We start from the raw sequence: 20,361 nt of genomic DNA, 5'->3' as shown, positions 1-20,361 counted from the left end.
TGTCCGTGCAAGTGCGGTGTTACACTTCTGACACAAAACCCCAATTTTTGTGTTTGCATTCCCACATTTACTCTAAGCCTCACCAAATTATACATTAGTTGATTTACGTTATTTTATTTGAATACACTGGTGCAATGTAAGAATAGCTCACAGGCTAGAAAAGTTAATTCTAATAATAAGAACCTGCTCATTTCTTTCTCAGGAGTTGCTACATTGTTGTTTTAATGTATCAACTTTCTGTATGTTCGAGAAGAACACAGGACATTTAAAGGAAATGAAGAGTTATACATGTGTGAAACAAGCTCCACTGATATGCATCTACCAGGTGTATAGTTCAAGTGACGAAAACACATCATCGATGATGTGCAATGTGTTCCCATCGAGACATGTGAAGAGTGAACATTGATACTGGTCTCCCCCCTCCCCCCTCGCCCCCCCCATCAATTCTGGTGCTGTCACAAGACTAGTTCACTATCACCCGAAGTGAAAACTTTTTGTCACCTACAAGTTTTTTTATAACTTTTATACATTTCCGTCTCAATAAATTGATTACAAAGATACCCAAACAACTTCTTAAACAAATTTCCCTTAAATAAATATTAATTAGAGAAGAGGGAAAGAGAGGAAGGGAAGACAGAATTAGGACAAATTTTTGAAAAATAAAAATCGGCACTATTAAGTTTCAGAGTTTAGTTTAGAAAGATACATGATTACTGAATTTACAATAGCAGCACTGATAGGTATGGAGCTGATCCAATTTTTTTTAAATTCTGGACAAGAATTAAAAATCTGAGAAGTTTTTTTAGAGCTATCATACATGGAGCACAAACTATCACACCAATCAAGTAGAAATAAATTTGTAAACCAAATTGAATGAATGCACTGCCATTTGTTTCATATACGAGGGCTATCCACAAAGTACATTACGTTTTCATTTGTGTCCGTTAGGGACGGGGCTAGCGCGGCCATCTTGGTGTCATGGCATTCCGCCGCTCAGTCGGCATCCTGCCGTGCTAGTGAGAGGTTCAATGCTGTACTCCGTTGAGTTACTGTGACAGTTTGAAATGTCAGCGTTAATTGAAAATGCCGCGAAGTGTGAAGTGCGTGCTGTAATAAGGTTTCTGACTGCAAAAAACTGTACACCGATAGAAATCTATCGGCAGCTTTGTGAAGTGTATGGGAACAACATAATCACTGAAGGTAGAGTGCATCAATGGGTCATAAAATTTGAAAATGGCTGAACTAACGTTCACGACGAAGAGCGAAGTGGAAGACCCAGCATAGTGACTGCCGAACTTGTCGAAAAACTCAATGCCGCGATCTGTGAAAACCGTAATTTCACAATAACGGAACTCTCTACGAGTTTTCCACAAATTTCACGAAGTTTGTTGCACGAAATCATTACCGAAAAGCTCGGTTACCACAAGTTTTGTGCAAGATGGATACCAAAAATCTTGACAGATTCACAAAAATCAGTGAATGGCTGCAGCGTTAACGTTTTTGGACGCTTACGAGAAAGATGGCGACTCATTACTCGATCGCATCATTACTGGTGACGAAACATGGGTTAAGCATGTGAACTGAGAGACAAAATTGCAGTCAATGCAGTGGGGGCACACAAATTCCCCCCCCAAAAACCCAAGAAATGCATGCAGACACTGTCCGCAAGGAAGGTGATGGCAACTGTCTTTTGGGACAGAAAAGGTGCGATTTTTGTGGATTCCCTGGAAAGAGGCACTACAAAAAACTCTCAAACGTATTGCCAAACTCTGCACAACCTCAGAAGAGCAATACAAAACAAGCGCAGGGAAAAGTTGGGCTCAAAGATCTTGCCGATTCACAACAACGCCCGGGCCCACATGGCAAATGCCACTCGTGAAGTTCTCGAATCTTTTAAGTGGGAGTTGTTTCCTCATCCGCCGTACAGTCCCGACCTGGCACCGAGCGACTTCCACTTATTCCCAGCAATGGAGAAGTGGTTGGCTATGCAGCGTTTTGATGACGGCGCACAGCTTCAAGAGGGGCTAACCACGTGGTTGAAGGCGCAGGCGGCCGAGAATTTTACGACGAAGGAATTTCCGAGCTCGTCCATCGCTACGATAAGTACCTTAATTTAAATGGCAACTATGTAGAAAAGTAGTATTTAATTGTGGCTTTCATCTGTATATAATATAAAAAAATTTCAATATTTTATATATTTTTAATTCCAAAACGTAATGTACTTTGTGGATAGCCCTCGTAGCACCTTTATTTAGCTAAATACTGGATAATGGCTAACTATAAATTAGTTTTTGACCGATGACAAAATTGAAGTCGTCTTAATAAATTTAATAAATTTGCAACTGTGATACGTGTATAAAGAAGATCTAAAAAATAATCTTTCTAACTACATTTTCTTGAACTAATCCCTCACCCAAAGCACCTTACTTTATAAAATTGCAACTCCACGATTGATTGACAGCACTACTACTCCACTCCTCCACAAGCCCTCCTAAGCTTCCTCCTCCATTGTCTCATGACCTATCACGACTATTTCAGTCTAAGTACTACTCTTGCCTCAAATCGTTCTTTCCATTTTATTAACTTGAAAATACTGTTCAAGTAGATACCTCTTCTTACCAACAGTGTTTGAGTTGACATTCGATCAATTCTTCTGAGAATTTCTTCATTTCTGACCTTTGCTGCACACGAATTCATTTCTATCATCCTCTGGCATCAAATTTTATATGCCTCCAGACACACAACCAATTCAAAATACAGACAATGCTAGAGAGCCGTAGACGAAACAACACAAACAGAATCCAGGGAGACACATCACATTGGCCCCAGCAGCTACCACACCACACTGCAAACCACACCACAGGACAGGACAGGACAGGACAGGACAGGAAACCCGGACACACATGCCGTCACCACAAACTCAACCCAACAGAGAGAAAACCGTGCTCGCCTGTACCCCACTGTGCGGGAACTCCCGTGACTGCGGCCGCCTCCCGGCCGGCGGGATCCCGCCGTCGTCGCTCGCTGCCTTCGCCACGAGGGCCGCAAATTCTGCGGCCACGTCCGAATTTCCCTGAACTGAACTCTGTCGGAACAACAATCTCACTCAGTTATTGCGGAATTGGCACGTCTTCAGAGAGACACGAGACACTGCTACAATGTCGCTCAAACGTAAATGTACCTGGACCACTGATCGACTTGCACACACGTGCCTCGTGTTAACCTGAGTCCATTAGAGAAGTGAGTTACAACGCTACACGAAATAATTAGTTTGCGTACCAATAGCAGGGTAATTCTGCCAGCTGCAAGCATCTGATTCAGCAATAGATTCAAACCAGCATTCTCTCTGTCTCTTAACGAGAGAGCAACATTTTACATTCTGCTTACATTGTGATAAAGCAGACACTTTCTGCATTAATAAATGGACATTCACTGTATTCAAACTGGTTTTGGTATTTTTACAACAGTACACAAAGTTAATTTTAAAATGACCACAAACCAGTCTACTGCTCACTATTTTTCCCAGTCTCTCGTACTTTCAAAACCCTCCTTAGTGATATCTAATTTTGAGAACTGCTTTGTAGTGCGTAGTGAAGCTTAGAGTCATTTCTGGGATTAGCAATTACGAAACATGAGCAGCAAAGCTGAGTTTCATATTGAGGGAGGCTTTGTACACCTCATAACTGTGTAGGCAAACATTCCCAAGAGAAATGACAAAAATTAAGTTTATGATAATTTGTTTTCATTTTTCTGCTCCTCTGTGTCCTGACCGTGACAGCCCCAGCTGTAATTCAGTGTCAACACTGAAATGTAAGTTTGATGTAGAGTAAATAGGTAGGATAACAAAAGATCAAAATTAAATAAATTATTACAAGCTGAAACATTGTGCTGTCTTCCAGCTGCATAAGGCTGTGCACAGTCAAGGACAAACTGCTATTACCACTATCTAAGCCATCATCATTATTAAGTCTCTACTTGTGACACCCAACAGGCCACAGGACTGAGTGGTCTAGGATTTGATTTGTCTTCTCATTAGGAATAATTTGATAGAAAACAAACCAAATATAAAAACCCAAAATTTAAATTAATCAGTGGCAGTTTGTTGGGCTGTCTAACAATGAAACTGAGGCCATCATTAGTGAAGGTAATTTGCATGACCTTGCATATTATGAAAGCATCTAAGCTTCATTCGCACTCAACTTTACTGCAGATACAAAATTCTGATACCTTATCACATTTTGTACATTAGATTTTTAACTTTAAATTGGTTACTAAGAAATAACTATCTAAGATGCATTTCTTATCATACAAATCTGGGAAAAGAACAAACTAAATTCATAACCAGTAAAGTTACGATGTCGACTCTAATATTAAGGCTCTTACAGCTGCCACATTATCCATCCTTTCATTACACCTTGCTAAGCTTACATATCAATACTTTAATTTTCTGATCAGAATACTACAAGGAGTGTTTGCAGGCTTTGACGGCAATGGAAGGGAAATTTTCGAACCCTATCAACAATTTCTGTACTAACAGAGAAAAATGAATACGTGCTCAACAGGTATAATTTTGCAAGTGGAAGAGCACCACCTGTGTTGTCACGCCGAGAAGAAATAGGATGTTCAATTTCTGCTTAATCTGTCTGAGTCACTAACACAAATGTAAAACACTTTAATGCTTTTTGTAATACTGGTCTCTAGACACAAGTCAATCAGTGGTGTAAAGATAAAATATCTTGAGATTAAACCTATGTTCTAGACCAGGGATGACAAACCTCGGCTTTTTGGATGATGCTGTTTCTGCCTCAGACACACTGACAACTAGTGGCACACACTAACGCAACAGTATATTCACAAGAACTTCTGCTAAGTGTGACAAATAGGAGAGAGATACTTGCGAAACTACAGCCACGAGGTAGGGACAGTACTGGCTGCAACAAGGTGGCCAGAAAGCAGTATTCAGGATTTAGAGTTCCACCGGCAGCCAGTTCTCATCTCCCACAAAGTTTCAAACAGGGTTACAGTGCACTTACAGAGTCAGCAGCACTCGTGTCACACGGCAAGGTTGGCAATTGGTTTATAGTGGTCACAGCCAATAGTGTGATAGTATACGAACCACTGAATCTGGTGAAGACTTGGTACAATATCTGGACTAACCATATTTGTTTATCTGGTTACTATAATTTAAGGTTGGTTACTGATTTTCAAACTTATTTGGTGAATGAAAAATCTAAAAATGCTGACATACTAAAGTGTGTAATGAAGCTAGAGGTCCAGATTAGGCCAAACAGTTGACGTTTTGCTTGTGAGGTGGCAAAGGCAATGAATCTCAAAACAAAAATATTGCCATAATCCACTGATGTGTACGTAGAACGAGGTGAAGTTCATCATTTCAGTAACCTAATTTATGTCTCGTTTTTGATTTTGCGAGAAATTTTGACAATGTGATTAAGTTCTAACCAATAAGGAGAAATGTCAGTCAACTTCATTTATGAACCATAGAAAATTACAAAAGGGCATTCCAATTTTCTACTGACAACAGACTCACGATTCACTGTACGTAGTTCCCACCATCCGTTGCGCAAATTATTACTGACATCGACACACGATGTGACAGCTGCTGACACTAAGTGTACTTTCACCTAAAACAGAAAACAAATTTGTGCAGAACGAAATATTAATTCTATCTTACCAATCCCAATCGAGTCCAGCATTAGAATACACAGTTTTCAAACTTCCCGGCAGATTATAATCGCACACCAGACCCGGAATCCGGCCACGAACCTCCACCTTTCGTCAGCAAGCGCTCTGCCAAAAGTAAACTGGGCACGTCTGCCCACCTGCCCACACAGCTTTAATTCCGCAAATATTTGTCTCCTGTAAAAATTTGTTCTGCACATATTTTCAGCTAGCTAAGACTTTATTTTTATTGTGGATTAACACCTCTGTAGACGGAAGTGAAAATGGCCAGAAATGGCAAAAAGTGACAGAGGAAATTTACACAGAAACAATGAGCAGATACTGCAAATAACGACAAAAATAAAGGGGAGTATACTCACAGGCTGAGGAGTTTCTCGAGCGCTCGACTCGCCAGACCTGGGAGGAGTCCCCGAGCCGCCACTCTCGTAAATGTCCACACAGGCACCCGTCTTCGGGTCGATCACCTCCAGCGCGTTGGGCCTGCGAGATTTGCCACGGGTGCCGCCGCCCGTCACCACGTGGTGCTGGGCCGACTGTGGGCCAGGCGGCCCCTGCGAAGGCGGACCCGACACGTCTGCCGGACCCACCGGTGGGCCACCCAGTCCGTGGGCGGCACCCATTTGCAGAAGAGGCATCTGCGCAAACGGTTTCATTGTCGACACAGAATTTCGAGCAAATACTTGTTAAACATCCTACACAGTGCACTTGTAAATGCTTACTTTTTTGTCTGTGTACACACTACCTCTGAAATGAAGAGCAAAACTGAGTGTAGGATGCGACCGACAGGAACAGCAAATCGACAAGTCGTGTGACCGTGTTTCATTTTAAACCGGCACCGACTATTCCCAGATTACGGCCAACATAAACCCGGAATACAGTACAGTTGCACTGACGCCGCTTTTACCGTTCTGTCGTAGTCTTCGTAGTGTGTGTTGTAACCTGTATAATCAGTTGGTACCTGGTGCTTAAGGTGCATATCAGCAACTAGTACTATCTGCAGGCAGCTACTTCGAGCACCTCGCTCTCCGCAGCTATACAAAATTGCTTTCGTGTTCGTAACTTCTACTCAAATCTTGTTCCGACACCAGAAATCCACACACAGTACAGATCTCTATGGTGTATTGAAGGTAGTCAATAACCTACTCTCAATTTTAATTAGGAGCAAACGCGTATTTTCACCTGTATAAAGGCGGTATTTTGAGGTCCAGTAAATTTTCCTAACTGGGCCAGCAAGCACAGTGACTCCCAAACATTGCCAATATAGTTCTTATTGGCACATTGCTGGGAGCAGCAGTCCAGCCCACTATCAGAATTTAACTTGTTTAAATCAGAATTGTAAATGTGAAATCACTCTCCGGAAACAGTGTGTTTTGATGTTGTAAATAGTGTGTTTCCTTTGCAACTTCAGTTGTTTTTTCTTCTTTTGTTTATGTTTTACTTCTTCAGTATTATTCACTAGCAGTGGGAAACAGTAAAATTCTTTCCTGGAGTATCAGATCTTATCAGTCCCAATTCAGCTAAAAATTAAATAATGAAAAATTGCTGGAATTTAAAAATTCCCCAGTTTTTCCACGGACATAAAATTTCCGGGTTTGTCCCAGATTTCTCGGTTGTCCCACAGTGTATATACTCCTAACTGCACTTCATTGTCTATCACTTTGTTATTCTGATCCGAGTATAATTACTTTCCAATTTCTTAACTACTCGCACAAATGGAATGGCAATTCCTTTTACAAATACAGATCACACATCTCAATGCTGCCACACTCACCGCCTGTGGAGCACCGGTAGGCCCTGCCGCCCCCACCACCTGCTGCGCTCCGGGTCCTGCTGTCGGTGGACCGGCCCCTGCAGGAGCAGGCCGCGCACTCAGCTGCTGGTAGTAATCTGTAACAAAAGAGACTAACACTGAGATTACCATCTTCAAAACGACGTAATTCCAAGTTATTACTGGTTTTCTTAAGTAACAAAACCATGACATCAAAGTTATTAATGAAGCAGACTTCAATGTTGAGATACGAGGAAGCACATTGGTTGCGTAAAGCTAATAGCAGGAATTTTGAGACCGTTACCCCACACGTATCAAAGACACCGCAATACTACAATTGTACGCACCTACACAGTAGGATGGCCATTCCGTAACAGTTCATTGTTGTGAGTAACGTATGTGGGGGATTCCTCCAGTCTGCATGCTCACCTAACAAGATAGTGAAACACCAGAGTGAAAAATTGATGCGTACACCACCATCAATGAAGCTGCTGTGGAACCTGACAAGTCACAAAGTGGCATATCGTCACACGTGATGGCTTCAAGAATAAGAAAATGCGTTAACTGAAAGTACAAATGTGGATGCCTGTCAGTAACACTAATGCACAGCAGAAAAAGTGTGTGAAGCTCTGTGACCAGCGTACGTTCGAGGGAGGAGTCTTTTTTGAAAGAAATGTGACTGAAAGTGAAGTCCACAGCGTAACGGAACAAACAAAACAGTGAGACACGATGTAGTGGAGACACCCATCATCTCAGTACAACGCAAGTACCCCTCTTTCTTACAAATAATGAGTTGCAATACTTCCTTTTTTGATACTGCTAGTTCAAAACCTCTAAAATTTTGTTGTAACTTTTAACTTCCATTATCCACATAATGCAATCCTGAATCCACTCGGTATTAGTAAACACACAAGCAATTAATAATTCTGACCCAATGTCCACAGAAAGTTCTTTTGCAACTGATACCCTGTGAGCATGCCACACTGGCAGTCTTGATAACTGCAATGCTAAGGATAACGTCTTGGCGCTACTAGATGGAAGTAAAGTGAGACCATCAGGAGAAGAAATCCTAGAAAGAAACAATTTCAGGAGGTATAAAAATATGTAAGAATAATTATGTCATTAAACTAATCACTGCTTACCACTTGGTAGTTTATTTGGAAAACTTTGATGCCTACTTCAGATATTAAGTAGATGACACTTCCAGTAACCTCCAATCTAACACTGGTGTGAAGCAGCCACAGATGAACATTTGAATATTTTTCCAAACACTTGAATGGTTCATTTCTTGAGAATGTCACAGCTTGCAAATATCAGGTACATCACTGTTTTGGGGAGCTATAGGTGTACCATGACTAGTAACATGCTGGGAAAGGAAAAGTGAGATTAGGACTAGCAATGTTAACTTTTTCTGATATGCAATACTATCAAGAAAACTTTATTGCCATTCATTGTTAACAACTATTAACACAAGTGTAACCACTTGCATTCAGGACTGGAGAGGGCATACAAAGTATTATTCACTGTGTGATACATAAGAGATCACGAAGGGAGCACAAATGAGACAATGTGGAGGTATTGGATGCTACAACCAAGAATGGAGATGGAAATGTCACACCTCACTAACTAGTGATAGCTCAGAATCTGTATGCAATCAGTTGGGTAGCTCAGAAACTCCAGTCTGGCATGACATACAGGCTTCATCATGGCTTTACACTCACAATTAACATTTACAACACTTACCTGACTTTCTGTTTAAAATCAAACAATTTCTAATGAATGTATTTTTGCTGGCACTCCATAAGGGTATCACATTTGCTCAACATACTTGGCCTCCAAATATATGTCCCCATTGAAAATATATCAGTACCCATTGTCCAACAATAACCAGGACCACAATAGGCTAGAAGTACCCTAGTTTGTTACAGATTTTACAATACTGCAGAGCGAGGTAGCCCGCAAATACACAGAGTAGCAAGAGAAGCTCAACACTTAGAAACGAGAACACGTCTACAGCAAATCACATAAAAGGAATTCGTCACAAAACACATGAACACTTTCTTGATTTCTGGTGTCCAGCAATTACAATCTCCTCCACCTCTACTACAGCTATGTCAAAAAACATTAACTGTTACTCTTACAAATTACCATAAATAAACTTCAATGAAAAAGCTCTGAACACTATCACTCCCCCATTATTATGATCATACAATAATTACTTTCACTCAACTTTATTTCAAATTTTGTGATGAAATGTACTGTGTGTGCGTACACAACTCAGTCCACGGTAGAAAAAGGAATATATTGACCGCTCTACCCCATTTCACCAAGGTTGTGTACATTTTACCAAGACTTTAATTTCACACCCACATGATGACAAAGACAAAGTTTTACTCTGTTGCAAAGTAATACAAATAAGAACTCACAGTGTGGTCCGTGTTGTCCGGTGTGGGCAGTGCTGTAGCCGGGGAAAGGCATCTGTGCCATCAAGATATGCGGCCCATGTTGAGGGTAATACGTCGCAGCAGTTGCTGCCGAATTCGCCGGGTTCTGATGTCTTGTCTGCGGTTGGAACTGCAACAATCAAAGTTTAATTTCTGCATTAAATATGAAATCACTACCAAACACAAACAACAATTTGGGTATGTTCAAATAGCTTGAGAAAAGCCCACATTTAAAATGTTTCCAAGATCAGCTGCTTCATAATAGTAAATAAAATGAAATTATTGTTTGTATCATTTTCATGTGTGTAGGCATACCCACTCACCGAAACACTCAACTGGTTTATTGGTCACTTTCCCACAGAAGCAACAAGGAGCTTTTGCATTACAGTAACAGATGGTTGAGGTGTATGCTCAGTTGCAGTACTTTAAACTGGTACCGGTATTAAGATAAAAACTTCTGGAATCACAATCTATACACAGTTGTCATTACACACTTACATTTGCACATCCAAACTGGAGTATTTAGTGGTCTTCAAATGTATAGTTGCATACTACAAAAATATGTACTTCGTTACGTAACACATTTACTGATCTCTTCAAAATAACTAATTGTTTTTAAGGTCTGTTTAGCAAAAATGTAAGAACATGTGATGATGGCAAATGACTGTCACCTATATTTTATGATGGCTTATGTTGAGAAATGAATTTTCGGCAACACAACTAACAAGCATTAGAAAAACTTCAGCGAAATACTTCAGAGCAAGTCAAAGTGAACAATGAAACCACCTTAAAATTGGGCCGACAAATCCCTTCAGAATTGGAACAGCAATTTTTCATGCCAGTACAAACTGTGGCCACGTCAAACATCTGCTGCTATGCTGCAAAAAATGACTTTCTTTCACTTACTTTTTAATATAATTCTACTGTGTTTGGCTCCAGTTGTACTAGCCCAGTCAATGACGACCAAAGAAGGTAAAAATGGGGAAAAATTTGTGCAATAGCAAATTTTTGTACAGCGGTAGGAGGAAGTGTTGTGAACAACATTGTAAAAAATCCTGATCCAAGAGGTCTTAACAATGAGGTGGAGGATGTTTAAAGATCAGTTTCTTATATTGTTCTCAAATAACTAATACCGTGGGTTCTGGCGACAGACAACGACACTACCGTACAATACATTTCCTATGAAAGAGGTCCTATTCATTATTTCACTACCACTGAAACTTTCTGTGTTGCGAGCGATAGAAAAATAGCAGATTATAATTAATAATATTGTGTTAATAGTAGATATTATCATATACTGCTAAATAACATGATTTAAGAACACACATTTAATTTTGTTTCTACCACAATTAAAGGCATTACCATTGCATTAAAGGATAAATTGTGTTCTTGGGATAAAACAGGGTGACAAGGCAGGGATGAGAGAAATTAGGTGACTGAATTGTGGTCATGAACTTCCCACATTCAGGTCTGCAAAACAGAGTGAGCAGGGAATTCCCTACACTCTACATGGAGTGCGGGTATGAGTTAATAACAACACTAATGCAAGAAACACGCATGAACTCTCTTACAGGGCAACCGATTCCTAATCATCCTGTACAACTTTACAACATGCTGTCAACAAAAGACAGCAGCAAGATGTCATATTTACCAACCCAATGCTTTTCCCACCAACTCTACATACATCACTTACAACATAGCATGTACAAATTAAACACTTCTCAGCCACTATTTACAAGAACATATACATAGAAGTTCACCTAATGTTCGGGAGGTATCATCTCATCTAAACTACGAAGTGAGCAGTGCTCACGGTTAAGCAAGTCTCCTTTCCCAGAAGAACACTACACCTGCCATACAGGGCGACTGAGAATCTATTTCTCCTTTAGTAGTGGAGATTTATACAGATTCTGAATGTGCTTGTGTTAGAATATGGGTCGCTCGTATACACATTCAACATAGTGTTAATGCACTTTGGAAAAATAGTGTGTGTGTGTGTGTGTGTGTGTGTGTGTGTGTGTGTGTGTGTGTGTGTGTGTGTGTGCAGAAAAGGAAAAAATTCCCGGATTAAAAATACACTTTCTCCAGGATGAAAACCCACTTTTTCTGTGTAATTAAGTGACAGTATATTTTTCCCTCGGAATTGTAAAACTTATCAATTCTTTGAATGGTTAAGTTTTTATACATGGGCGTAGAATTTCCTGGCACTTTAGAAAGTGAAACTCAACAAAGAAAACTCCTTTTGGAAAGATTTTTGATGTGCAGCAACATGTACCCTGCATATTTTTGTATTACGAAAGTATAAACTGGAATTCCACCGAACACTGCACGTTACTTTCCGAACCATCGTAATCGAGATTGCGATGTGTTTATAGCTCGTGTCACGTGATCCCACCAGCCGATGACAATCGGATATTCAGACCGAAGGACACGTGATGTAGTCGGCTAATAGCAACACTCGCACAGATACACAAACAGGACGACTAAATGTTTTACATTAATACACATAGTGTTGTTACAAAAAAGAAAAGCTTTCACATATAATGTAAGAGAAGCTAAGCATTCACATATAATGTTATTTTAGCGCGTGTTACAATTCAAGATATATCACTCAAATATGCCAGTAAAATTTATAGCCGTGTCCAGTGACTTGTCCTCAAAGTTTTCGGCAAATAAGTTAGCTACCACAGAGGAGAGAGAGCTTCCCATAGCCCAACATCAATCTGCCCATAATAACAACACGAATGTCGATTTAATAACTTCATCGTACATTCTCGCACATAATTCAACTTGCGTAAAAGGAAATCTACTTTGAAAGTAACGCTTTTGAAACCACCATTCGCAATATTTTCCCGTGATCTGTTAGAAATAGGTTCGTTTCAGTAGTCGTCAGAGAGCACCAGGTAACTGGTGCCACCGCAATTTGGCAGCTGCTATGATGCAGGAAGCTCATATGTTCATGTGTGTGAAACATTAAAAGATCTTACATTATGCCATAAAAAAAAACATCAGAGGATACTCCAAGGGCATCGGAATTTCTTGAACCATACTAAAATGGCACATTTAAAGTGCATACTTAAAGAGTCCGTCTCTCATGACCTCTATGTCAACGGGACGTTAAACACTAACCACCACCACCACCACCACCACCACCACCACCACCACTTAAAGAGCACATTCGTATGTCCAGATTGCCAATGAAGTAGGCCTTGACCTGATATTAAGATTTTCAGTGTGGCTTTCGGGACAAATTTTCTTAAAGTACCAGTACTGTAGTAACTCATTTTTGATTCTTTATTATGGCATATTGCCATACGTGCTAGAAGATGAAAACGTGCATTTGAAAAGCAGAGGGCAGTTGCAATTAGACAATAGTGTGGAATTAAACACTTTGTTTCAAACACATTGACTGCCTCAGTGTAAAAGATTAATAAAAACCAAATTTCTTTAGCAAACCAGCAAAAATAACTTCATTGTTCTACAAGGCAATTAATGCATGGCTGTAAGAAAAGTGGAAAAAAATAAAATCTTGAACTAATAACGTATATTAGCCTTCCGTAATTAAGTGAATGTAGTTTTATTCACTTGATAGCTCCCGGCCACAGAAATCCATTTTGTTTTCATTTGACGTGAGAGCAGTAAATGAAGAGGAAACAGCAAAACCCCTAAATGTAAACATCGGTCAGGTGGAGACTACACACTTCCCCACTATAACTCAGACTGCTCTGCGCATCAGACTTTGATCTACGATATTTCTGAACCGGGACAATACTAAGATAGTGCTGCTAGGCGCTTTGTGAAACAAGTTTCTTCTCCTCAAGAATACGAATTTGGCCCCCCTCCCCCCCTCTCTCATAGATCAAGGCCCGCTGCGCATGCGTGAATCTGGCAGCTAGGGCGTGGCAGTAAAATTTTTCCTGGTTGCAGCTAGCTGTGACTGCTTACACAGCCAACAGCCACATTTCTGTAGCCACAAACACCACTTAACTGTGCATGCACATTAGCCCACTCTGAACTGCTAAAACAAATTAATGTAAACAGTTGTGATGTCACGCTCATTGGAGGCAATTTGTTGCTATGAAGCACTGCATAGTCTTCCTAAAGCCTTTGACGCATTTTGATGTTGGCAAACACTTGTACGAGCACTGTGTTTTGTTGTTGTATATGGCACATTTCCTTTACAATTTGTGTTTCCTTCCCCCCCCCCCCCCCCTCTCGTTCACGTTTTATTGTTGCAGTATTAGTCTGCAGTAGCAGTATACAGTAATATCCTTTGTTAGAGTATCGATTCTTACCAGTCAAAATTACAAAAAATATAAATGAAAACTAAAACAATGAAAAATTCCCGGTATTCTAAAAAATTCCCGGGTTTTTCCCAGTTTTCTCCCGGATAAAACAATTCCTGGGTTTTTCCCTATCTCCCAGTTGTACCGTATATACCCTGCTGTGTCACCATCGATTTGTAAGGAGTGCTGTGGACAGTTGATGAAATGGTGTACATGTGGACAAGGAAGAAAAATTCCAGGACTTCCCGATTAAAAATACACTTTCGTCCGGGTGAAAATACACTTTTTCCGCGTTAAAGTGACAGTATACTCTTATTCGGCACTGTAAAACTCATCAATCCTTTGAAAGTTTATGGTTTTATATACCGGATTAGAATTTCCCGACACTTTAGAAAATTAAAATCAGGTGGGAGGGGGGGGGGAGGACACACGTTTTGAAAGACCTTTGATGTGCAGCAACACTGCATGTCACTATCCAAAGCATTGAAATAAAGATTGTGATTCGCTTTTGTAAGCCAGTCGTAACTCGTGTCACGTGATCTCGCCAGCTGATAACAGCATAGGATACATGATGTAGTCAGCCAATACTAAGATCACTCTTAAGTAGCGTGAACACACAAATAAGAAAAGTTCATGGTTTAAACTAATATACATAGCATTCAAATATAATATTGGTCTCTAGGATTAATATGCTGGAAGAGAGCCTAAGCTTCCACATATAATGTTCATCTTTTTGCTCTTTTTACACTTTAAGGTACATCACACAAACGTGTCAGTAAAATTTTTACTAACGACGTAAATATCTGATCTTCTGGGCTCGAAATTCTTCTAAAGGGTCATCCTCAATGAGTTGATTTTTAAATTAGTCAAATGCTTTGTGATTTAAGAAATACGTCATATATTCTCGCACATAGCTCATCTTACATAAAAGGAAATCTGCTTTGAATGTAGCGCATTTCAAACCACCATTCGCAATATTTTCCCGCGACCTGTTGGAAATAGGTTCGTTTCAGCAGTTGCAAGAGAGCGCCAGGTAAGTGTCACCGTGCTTGGGCAGCTACGATGACGCAGGAAGCTCATATGTTCGTACGCGTAAAACATTAAAAGATCTTACATTATGTCATAAAAGAAACAAGACATCAGAGGATATTTCAAGGGCGTCGGAATTTCGTGAACCACACTAAAACGCATAATTCGGCTTAAAGTGCATATTTGTATGTCAATTTTCTTGGGAGTACCATTACTGTATTATCTCACGTACAGTTCTTTATCATGGCATAATGCCATACGTGCACTTGAAATGCAGCGAACAGTTGAAACTAGCCAATAGTTCGAAATTAAACACTTTGTTTCAAATAAATTGACTGCCTCAACAGAAAAGATTAATAACAGCCAAATCTCTTTAGCAAACCGGCAAAAATAACTTCATTGTCCTGTAAGGCGATTAAAGTTTGACTGTCAGGAAGGTGGAAATATAATCTAAAACTAATGAACACATTTTAGCCTTCCATAATTACAGGAACATATTTCAATTCATTTGGTAGCTCTCAGCCACAAAAATCCATTTTGTTATCATTTAACGTGAGAGCAATAAACGAAGAGGAAACAACAAAATCACTGAACGTAAACACAGGTCACGTGCAGACGACCCACCTACCCACCACAACTCTGACTGCTCTGTGCATCAGCCCCAGATTTACCAATTTCCGAACCGAAGCAATAAAAGTAGTGGCACTCAGCCACACTTCTGTAACCAGAAGCGGGAAAAGGTACTACTCATACCCGACTCAACTGCGCATGCGCAAGAGCCCACCCGCAACTGCTCAAACTAATCTAATATAAACAGTTGTCACGTCACGCTCATCGGCGGCAATTTGTTGTTAGAAAGCTTTGCATAGTCTTTCTAAAGCCTTTGACACACTATGCTATTGGCAGACGCTTGTATGAGCACTGTTCTTTTGTTGCATACGGCGCATTTCCTTTGCAATTTATGTTTTGTTTTAGTTTTCCTATCCCTCATTCATGTTTTGTTGCTGTAGTATTAATCTGCAGTAGCAGGATACAGTGATATCTTTTGTTAAGAGTATTGGTTCTTACCAGTCAAAAGCACAAAATTTTAATTGAAAACTGAAACAATGAAAAATTCCCGGAATTCTAAACAATTCCCGGGTTTTTTCCCAGTTTTCTCCCAGATGAAAAAATTCCCGGGTTTTTCCCGGATCTCCCGGGCCGTATACACACCCTGACAGCGGTTGCTTCTTGGGATGCAGTAAGTAGGATACAGTGGAGAATTATCTCTCACCCTCAAAAGTTTGCAGTGTACGATAAAGGAAGCGCACGACCACAATCTGGCAACCTGTATTCCCTCACGCTTCTACCCTTTACCAGCTAAACCCTCTCCAACCTGTCACACTCCAAGAACACAACTAATTCCTTAATATGGCTCTACTCCACATTTTTAATCCATTTCATTTGAAGATAAGCAATTTTATTTCATGTAACTTCAGGCTTTCCTGGCGATCTAATGACATCTTGGGTTGTCGGGTGTTCTGCCGGATATCAGTGTCGTACTTGCACGATATTTCGGTCACGTAGCTCGTAACCTTCGTCAGGTGCAACCTGAGACAGTCTCAGGTCGCACCTGACGAAGGTTACGAGCTACGTGACCGAAATATCGTGCAAGCACGACACTGATATCCGGCAGAAAACCCGACAACCCAAGATGTCAATTTTATTTCATTTAAACAATATGTTTAATGAAACTTCCTGGCAGATTAAAACTGTGTGCCGGGCCGATACTCTAACTCGGGACCTTTGCCTTTCGCGGGCAAGTGCTCTACCAATTGAGCTACCCTAGTTTTAATCTGCCAGGAAGTTTCACATCAGCGCACACTCCGCTGCAGAGTGAAAATCTCGTTCTGGGAATATTTTTAATAATCCGCAGTTTTCCATCTCTGAAATGAGGAAACTACTATTCTTGGAGAAAAATGGATAGGACCGTTTTTACAGTAAATTTAATGCTGATAATTTTTTTATTGGGAAACACTTTCACTATAAGCAGCAGTTTTGGAGTCATTAGAGAAAAATGTAAGATAGACCTCTGAATGTCCCCCCTCCCCCAACGTTTGCACCCCATCTGTCAGGATCTTTAAAATTTGTGACTAATGAATGTTGTCCCTTATTCTCATAGTGTACGCTTTGATTGTGACGTCGAACATACTGTAACTGCTAACTGTACATTCATTTTCGATGTAACACTGAAAACAGTAAAAACAACAACACAGTGAAGAATATATAGTGCTTCAAAACTAATCCTAAAGCAAAGAAACAGCGAAGTTGGCAAAAAGTAGTAGAGAAATTAGCAGAACTATACACCAAAGTAGGCAAAATGGAAAGCATTTTTTATGTTCCTACTTGTGAAATCTGAACAAAGGACCATTTCCTTGCCGAACTTTTAACCATTCTGACATTTTTGATCAAGCCGATATCTTGTAATTTTCCTACAACGCTGAAATGAGAAAAACAAAGGATGTGCACTTACCAAAGGCATCTGGCTCGGACTGAGGTACATTGCATTTTGCCCAACTCCTAAGGGAGGTAGTCCAACGCTAGGATAAACAGCTTGCATTTGCATTGGCTGCATCTGAAACAAGTTTTTTAATTATTTTCTCTCTGATCACAATAATTGGTTACAAAAAGATATTTAAAACAAAGTGTAAAATCACATAAAACCGAAGACTTAAAAAGAAACATTTCACTGATCAGGAACACACAAAGAAAAGGGTGATATTATTGACAGGTAGACAGATACACAATTTGGGGGGTCCTGATTCACCACATGCACCTGAAGATATAGCATTATACAGAGACCATGCTAGATTTGTTATTTGCATTATGATCTGAAAAAGAGACGAAGAGATTATTTCTAACATGGGGAGGAACACACAACAGCCAAACAGCAATGATAAAAGTAGCCAACAAAGATTGTTTCTCTTTTTAACTGACAATTATTTTGTTTCTATTTCTGTCACAGTCATTTCCATGTGATATTAACATTCAACGGCAAGACACAACATGAGAGACTCAAGGAGGCTCGGATCCTAAGAAAGCCCCTCCAAGTGACCCACGAAGATGCTGGCATACGTCTCACTTTCAGGGGGCTTTCCTGGGATCCATAAGCAGGTTAACGTACATTGGTGACATCTTCACCACAGGGACTCACAGTGAGGCTGACCTGATAAAATTTCTGGAATCTCTATATACCTTCTCCCATTTAAATTTCACACAGTCCTAATACGAATCCTATTTTCCTTGATGTAGGTCTATTCTTCACCGAATGTCATCTATACATTTCTGTACACATTAAACCAACTAACAAATAACAATACTTACATATTCACAGTTGCCATCCCTTCCATGTCAAACATTCTCTCCCTCACAGCCTCAGTGTTAAAGGCAACCGTATTTGCTCGAATGCAGACTCTTTTGAGCAGTACACCATGGTTCTCACCTCACTCTTCAGCCCAGTTCAAAAGCTGATTTCCAAGACCATCACACTACATCCTGGTACTGCTGGCGCCTCATATCACTGAGTATTATCCTGGTGTTGAATCTATTGATCGGCTACTTCGACAACCCCACGATTTCCTAAAACAGTCCCCTGAAATGATTTTGCCCACCACCCATAGAATAGTTTTTAGTCACCCTCCAAATCTCCACAATACACTTGCCAGACCCTCTGCATCCATCTCCCTCCCATCTGGCTGCTACCTCTGTGACCGTTGCCTGACTTGCCCTATGCACCCTCCTACGACCACCTACACTATCTCTCTGACTGGCAAAACATGTACTACCAAAGAGAAAGCCACTAGTGAAACAACATATATCACATACCCGCTGTCATGTAAACACTGTTCAGTCTTTTACACTGGCATGACAATCACCAAATTATCAGTTAGAATGGGTGGACATTGGCAGAGGCTGTGTAGTGGCAACACTCAATACCCTGTAGCAGAGCTTGTTCTACAACAGAACAGTCATGACCTTGGTACCTGTTTCACCACATGTGCCAGCTGGATTTTTCCACAGACATCAGTTTCGCAGTAATCCGCAGGTGGGAACTGGCACTACAATGTGTCCTAGGTTCTCACCACCCACCTGGCCTTAGTTTATGTTAGTTTCTCCTGTCTCGCCATTTCTTCACAGTAACTACTCCTTTCTCCACCGTGTTTTGGTTTATATATCTTTCATTTTATGTCTATTTTTCACCGTCCCCCTCCAACCTCTATTACATAAAATGCACTTAGGTTTTCACTCATGTTAACTCTTTCACAATGTTTTAGCAGTACTCTCTGTCTTGCATATTACCCAGTCTTCCACATTAGGCTCTCAGATTCTCAAATCTCATCATCAGGTGCAGCCCCCAACGATATCTTTCCTTTATAGTCTTTCCTTCTCATCCTGTCCGCTAAAGCTTCCCTGACCCAGGGTTCTGGGTGACTTTAACGAACTCTGCCCCTTTTCCAAAACCTCACTAGTCTCTTTCCTTCACTCATCTTTCTCACTCTTCAACCCTTTTGCCAGAAGGAGCCACTGGCTTCAAAGGCTTCCATGCTTAAAACTTACCTTAGGGGGGAAAAAAGGACAGGTATACACTCGCACACACACACATATCCATCCACACATACAGACACAAGCAGACAAGCAGAAATATGTCTGCTTGTGTCTGTATGTGTGGATGGATATGTGTGTGTGTGCGCGAGTGTATACCTGTCCTTTTTTCCCCCTAGGGTAAGTCTTTCCGCTCCCGGGATTGGAATGACTCCTTACCCTCTCCCTTAAAACCCACATCCTTTCATCTTTCCCTCTCCTTCCCTCTTTCCTGACGAAGCAACCGTTGGTTGCGAAAGCTAGAATTTTGTGTGTATATTTGTGTTTGTTTGTGTGTCTATCGACCTGCCAGCGCTTTTGTTTGGTAAGTCTCATCATCTTTCTTTATATATATATATATATATATATATATATATATATATATATGTGTGTGTGTGTGTGTGCGCGCGCGCCAGTGTATACCTGTCCTTTTTTCCCCCAAGGCAAGTCTTTCCGCTCCCGGGATTGGAATGACTCCTTACCCTCTCCCTTAAAACCCACATCCTTTCGTCTT

General features: G+C 40.5%; 1 protein-coding gene across 19 annotated transcripts in view; it reads right to left on the bottom strand.

Annotated features, from left to right (window-relative positions):
* LOC126213414 (eukaryotic translation initiation factor 4 gamma 1-like) overlaps positions 1 to 20,361 on the bottom strand; it is a 786,084-nt gene that overhangs the window by 280,151 nt on the left and 485,572 nt on the right. For 18 of the 19 annotated variants that reach the window (XM_049941158.1, XM_049941157.1, XM_049941144.1 and 15 more), the window contains 5 exons: positions 17,740 to 17,841; positions 9,895 to 10,042; positions 7,472 to 7,587; positions 6,060 to 6,335; positions 2,957 to 3,085 (listed from right to left, as the gene is read on the bottom strand). In XM_049941158.1, the coding sequence (XP_049797115.1) occupies positions 2,957 to 3,085; positions 6,060 to 6,335; positions 7,472 to 7,587; positions 9,895 to 10,042; positions 17,740 to 17,841 (771 nt within the window). The remainder of the gene's footprint in view (positions 1 to 2,956; positions 3,086 to 6,059; positions 6,336 to 7,471; positions 7,588 to 9,894; positions 10,043 to 17,739; positions 17,842 to 20,361) is intronic. The other variant, XM_049941153.1, reaches the window with a different exon arrangement.

Source organism: Schistocerca nitens, chromosome 11 (genome assembly GCF_023898315.1).
Source record: "Schistocerca nitens isolate TAMUIC-IGC-003100 chromosome 11, iqSchNite1.1, whole genome shotgun sequence".
Classification (NCBI taxonomy): Eukaryota; Metazoa; Arthropoda; class Insecta; order Orthoptera; family Acrididae; genus Schistocerca; species Schistocerca nitens.
This window is presented reverse-complemented; position numbering and strand designations above follow the sequence as displayed.